This window comes from Astatotilapia calliptera, chromosome 23 (genome assembly GCF_964374335.1).
Source record: "Astatotilapia calliptera chromosome 23, fAstCal68.1, whole genome shotgun sequence".
NCBI lineage: Eukaryota > Metazoa > Chordata > Actinopteri > Cichliformes > Cichlidae > Astatotilapia > Astatotilapia calliptera.
In genome coordinates, this window is record NC_137443.1 from 17,567,312 (window position 1) to 17,573,468 (window position 6,157).

Genomic DNA, 6,157 nt, shown 5'->3' on the forward strand with positions numbered 1-6,157 from the left:
TAATAGTTTCACACAGTACCTGAGGCATAACACAACAGCTAAGGAGGTGTTCATTTAACATTAGTTATTTTAAACTGTGACTCTTGTAAATTAATTTTGAGTACTTAAAAGTAATTTTAATATTTTGCCCATGCATTTGTCATCAAGTAGGCTAAACTAAAGAGCAAAAAAACAAACCCAACCTTTGACAGGATCAAAGTCCAGGTAATGGGAAAATCTTACCTACTCCATGGGAACTAAACAGTACAATTTTTTTTTCAGTGATGTTGTATTTAAATGGTTACACTAGCTGAAACTAAAGTGACAACTGAGTGAAGTGAATGCATCAATAAATCCAAGATTAAGTCTCTAGGACTAGTGACTTTTGCCTTTGTTTTTCTACAGCATAATGTTAACTATAAGATTTCTTTGTTGTAACCAAAGACTTGATTTGGAGAAAAAACTGAAGATCACTTAGCTGCATTTTGACTTTGAGAGTCTGTTTTAGAAATTTAGGCAAGGAAGAAAAAAAGAAAGTATGCACTGACCTTCCCCATCTTCACATCCCATGCCCAGAAATACATGATCCTTGGTGGTTTCAGCAATCCTGGAATCATAGACCGAAGAATCCACCAACAGACTCCGAGCTGTCCCTAAAGTCAATATGCTGCTGTCAGCCATGGCAGGAACCTAAGGAGGCACCAAACTTTCAGAAGTTACAGGGTAGAACAGAGGCACAGAGAGACAACACAACGAGGCAGAAAGGCTAGAGAAAAGAGGTATACAACTAGGAAAGTAAGAAGAAAGATGTCAACTGAAGAAAGTGGCACAACTTGTCACGATTTCAGACACTAGAAGTGCTTGTTAAGTTCAACTCTAGGCAATGCAACATATTTGGACAAAACTGACATAAAAGCTGTTAACAGTGAAACTTCTTCTTTATAAAAGTTGTAAGCAATTAAGGAAATATTATTAAAAACAGAATCCAATGTTAGTGTTTATTGCAAGAGGACAAAAAGTATCGTGACAACAATCCCTTTCAAACCCACACCGTTAAACACATATTTTATAAAGAAGCTTCATTTTTCTAGCTCTTGCGTTTAAATCTAAATTTAAACCCATAAGCTAGAAAAATAGCATAGTTCAAATTACTGCAGAATAAGCCTAACAACTCAAAGGAAGATGATATCCAAAAAAGGGCTAGCTCAATTAACGTTAGCTATTTACGCTACTAACGTTTAATATTTAACATGGCGCCTCTCAAAAAGTACAGTAATAAAAATGCAGACTTACCGACTGTTTTGATGCCTTCTAAAAAAAAAAAAAAACTAGCTAATGAATCTCAACTGGCCGCTGAATCAGTAATATTTAACAAGCTTTCTAGCTGACCTAGCTAGCCACCAAGCTAGTAAGTCAACAACACAATTAAGAACTCGTCACAATTCCTCTTCGGTTCAAAACGCTCTTTAAAACAGCTGTAACATCGCTCCGTAAAATCACAGGTCTAGTATCAATGCATGTTGGTCTTTATAAATGACAATAGTCCAAAATGACTACTTCAGTTTGTTGACAGCTAACTACTCGACACTATTGCAGAGACGGTGTCAGTGTGCTGCTCCAGCTCAATTCAAAAAGCAAGACAAACAACAGGACAGCGCGCTGATTGGGTAAGAGTGACAGGAAGCTGAACGCTTCCGTCCAGCGAGGCCCCTGATTGGTCCGCTCATTCAAATAACGATGCGCACAACAGCAGTATGCAGACAGTCTGCACTCTGCATACACCCAGTGATGTTACATTCAGGTTCCATGGGAAACTGAATCGCTTACAAAAAAGAAGGTTCAAAGTCTCTTTCTCTCTCGCTCTCTCTCCACATAGGTTGTGTTGGTTTTTAATTTAAGAAATAAACCTGAACCGTTGCTTCCAAAATATTTTTTTTTTAAATTCTCTGCAGATCCTGATTATTTATTCCAGCATTTTTTTAAAAAAATATTCCAAAGCAGTACATGGGACATGTGATAGGCCTACTGCTGACATACAAATATTAGTTAAACAGTTTAAACATAACCCACTAATAATGACAACAAATTTTAATGTGAAATGCATTAATTTCATGTGTTCATGCATACCTACACAGCTGTTGGTTTCCTGTGCAGTCCTGAAAATGCTTTTGTTGTTGTTGCTGTTTTGTTTTGGGGTTTTTTGCTATTTTATTCTTAACATAGCAGAATGATCTAAAACAACACACCCTGTTGCATTTATGCTGGTGACTATAACCCATGGGTGTATCCTATATCAAAATCCAGCTCTGTAATAAAATATGTGTGAAATGTTTGTAATTCTCCTTTCACACTTTTGCTTGCTCTCCATTATGAGAGAGAGAAAAAGAAAAGCAATGCAAAAGTGTTCACACTGACAGTGAACTCTTCCCAGGAAAATACTAACCCCTATGCCTTAGCTCCTTAGGTTAGGCTCATACATATGCACACACAAATACACAAATCCATCCTCATAAGTGCACAGTCCAACATATTTATTTTATGCTTTATACATAAGTATCATATGCAGCATGTCACACTTTTTAAGCTATTATTATTTTAATAGTTAACTTGTTTTCATAATTATTCCAAGGTAATCCAAAGAACTCTCCTCTGGGACTGCCTTGGATGTGGGTTTGTGGGGTTTATATAGCCATACTCAAAATGGTGTGGATATTTGGTTAATCTTTGTGGGTCTCGACAACAGTACACAGACCACCGACAACCTGAAGGAACTATCTGGGTAATCTGACACTACTTCCTCTGGTTATAAAAGATACAAAAGAGCCATTAGCTAAGCAGAAAAAAGCAAAACTCATAGCAGTAATGATTCAGGAAACTCTTATAGGACCATTAGACAGGAAAGTGGATCATTCCATTGATAGAAATGATGTGGTTGTTGTGTTAGCACTTTCAAGTGTTCCCAGTGGCCATGGTTCCAAATCTGCAACCCCATCCACTCTCATCTGATGACTCGGGACAACAGCAAATATTTTGGGGCTTAGGTACAGCCAGCGCATATCTTGACTAACGAGTATACAAGTATAATTCATTGTCCACAGTTTAATGTTGATGAAAGTAAAGTTGAAGAAAACTGATGAAAAGCTAAATCATTGTCATGATAAATGATGGTTTTGAAATTGCATATTGGCCGGTCTTCTTCCTTTGCTCTACACACAGACTATTTGCCTGCGGGCACTCAAAGCCTGAAAATGTAATTTGTCAGTTATACTCAGACAGCAAACAGACCACAAATGGAAATGAAGAAAGGCTTTGGTTACAAGAATCGTGTCTCTTGTCTATGGATATAGTATCTGCATATGTATATGCAGACATACATGGTACCCAAAGAATGTTATATATCCCTTTCATTTTTCATTGAAGGGGACAACGCTGATTTCTCAGCAGAAAAATAACTTATTTATCTTTTGCCGGTGGCCTTCTTTTAAAAAACCTCCAATGAAATTAAATTGTTAACCTTTACATCCACATTGTTTTAAAACATATTGGGAGCAAAATATGCATTAACTGTCATTTGTGAGGATTTCCACTTTGGAATGAAATTATGCCGACTGCACTCCCAAATATACAGATCCAGACAGTCAAGGTTTTCTACATAATAAACTAGGGACAAGCCTGTAGAACCCTATAGAACTAATATTGAGCTAATATTATATCCACACATACTAAAGGGTGCAAAGATACAGAGTTACATCCAAATCCTTTAACATATGAAATGAACATTTTTATCAAAAACAAAATCTAATTGATGAGTTAGATTTTCAGGGATTTCTTCAACGTGAGGAGAGGAACTCTAACCTGAACCACTACTGATTCATTATTGATAAGAGCACACTCACTAACAGCAAAAGACTTTGCAAATTAGCTTTGCTTTGCTTGGGTTTCCAGCCACAATATACTACTTAGCTGTTTTAGCATAACATTGGATTTGTTCCAGTGACTTATAACCACAATACGATTCCTCTTAAAAAGTAGCAATAACTAACATGAATGAACTGTGTTTGAACTATGCACCACATCTTTCTTTCCCTTGGAAAACAAATTTAAATACATTTATTTTATATTTTTCCCAATGAAATGTTCAGACTCCTTCTCTCTCTCTCTCACACACACACACACACACACACACACACACACACACACACACACACACACACACACACACACACACACACACACACACACACACACATCAGTGGCCCTTTGGCTAGCAGCACTTGGTCTGGAAGACAGTGAAGACAGTGACTTCCAGCAATTCCTTTGTTTTTCTTCCACTGCTTTGACTTTTGTGAGAGCCTTAGTATGCTTTTCGCATTCCTGAGCTGTCGAACCACTCCTGCAGTCATCTAACTGATACACACACATTCGGTCTCTGTCTTTCTGTATTTAGCCCTCAGGAGGTTCACGCCACAGAACAAAGCTATGTCAGGACCTTATCTTCTTCTATGCAGCTTTGTCTTCCTCAAACCTTTAAAGTTCAAGCTCAGTCCCCTCTCTTTAGTGCTCTGTCACCCACAACCTAAGTACTTCATTATGAACACACACCTACATATTCAGACAGACAGGTTGTTTTCAGTGTTTCTGAAACCGCTGCTCTCCTGTGGGGGAAAAAAAATCTGTGGGTGGCAGTTCTGTGGAGGGATAGTTGATAGCAGAGGTTTCCAGGCTGGTATAGGTGACAGAAAGGTAACTACTTATTGGGATTGTGGTGAACAAAAAACGGAAAAATGTTGTAGCTAGAGGTGTGTGGGCTATAACAGCAGAAGACCACTTTATGCAAAATAGACAATTATTTAAAAAATGAATATCACAGTGCACTGAAGAAGATGTGAAGCTAGAGGCCGAGACCATAAACTTACAGAAAAATGTTTTCCTGATAGTTTTCTTATTTATGATTTCTACATTCACTTTATTAAGTGCACCTTGCTAGTACTGGGTGAGAACCTCTTTTGCCAGAACTGTTTGAATCCACAGAGTTGTCTGTGAATTCAAGAAGGTGCTAGAAACATTCATCAGAAAGTTTCGTCCATGTTCGTCCGCATCCCAAAGATGCTCTATTGGAATGCGATCTTGTTATTGTGGAGGTCATTTGCAGCAGCCATCAGGGGATTAGTAAACTGTAGTCATAAATAGATGGGGATGGTCAGCAACAATACTCAAGTGGGATCTAGCATTTCAAAAATTCTCACTTGCTGTGTACCAAGAAAATATGCCATACACCATCACACCACCAACAAGTGAAACCATTGATACAATGCAGGATGGATCCATGCTGTCATCTTGTTTATGTCAAATTCAAGGTCTACCATCCAAATGTTGTAGCAGAAATCAAGACTCATCAGGCTAGGCAATATCTTTTCAAACTTTACTGTCCAATTTTTAGCTGACATGAGGGTCACATGGTGCGGTCTTCTAATTGTCTCTTCTGTTGTGCAGCCAGAGAACTTCTTCTGCATGTCTTGGTTGTAACAGTTACAGTATTTGTGTTGCTTTCTTGTCAGCTCAAAGCAGCCTTATCATTCACCTCTGATTTCTAAGAATATTGAATATTTTCTGTGAACCCTAGAGATAGTTGTGTAGGTCACACCAGCTGTTTGGCACCAACGACCATGTCACGATCAAAGTCACTTACATGGCTTTTTCTCCCTGTTCTGATGCTGCTCTTTAGTTTCAGCCATTTTTTTCGACCATGTGTACATGCCTAAATTAAGCAAGCTGCTAAATGGCTTATTAGATACTTGCACTAAAAAGCAGATGAACTATTACTGGGAATTAGAAAGCATTCAGATAATGATTTATTAGTTTTAATAAGAAGAATTGATCGAGACTATGTTCAAGATGTATATTGAATGTTAAATATAAGCAATATACACACTTTAGTTGGTTTCTTTCTTTATGTTTCTTGCATAATGCATGTTTTTAGAAGACACCCGCGAGCACTCTGATAAAAATGGTAACCTAACTTAATTCCATGTCAATGTCTGAGGCCAGAAAGACAATCTGGAGCATTTAAGACTTTAAAACACTCATCTTATCTCTTTAAATTATGTTTTCATCTAGGGGTAGTGAATAGGAAAAAAAAGAGTTCACACCAGTCAAATACAGAGAGAATACATTATGC

General features: G+C 37.6%; 1 protein-coding gene across 5 annotated transcripts in view; it reads right to left on the reverse strand.

Annotated features, from left to right (window-relative positions):
- The window catches only part of ect2 (epithelial cell transforming 2), a 38,570-nt gene extending 36,955 nt beyond the window's left edge, over positions 1-1,615 (reverse strand). For 3 of the 5 annotated variants that reach the window (XM_026158161.2, XM_080296906.1, XM_080296904.1), the window contains exons 1-2: positions 1,273-1,585; positions 528-669 (exon numbers count right to left, since the gene is read on the reverse strand). In XM_026158161.2, coding sequence (XP_026013946.2) covers positions 528-660 — 133 coding nt within the window. In that variant the 5' untranslated portion in view covers positions 661-669; positions 1,273-1,585. Of the gene's footprint in view, positions 1-527; positions 670-1,272 lie in introns of all 5 variants that reach the window. The other 2 variants (XM_026158163.2, XM_080296905.1) reach the window with 1 other exon arrangement.
- Positions 1,616-6,157: the final 4,542 nt, after the last annotated feature.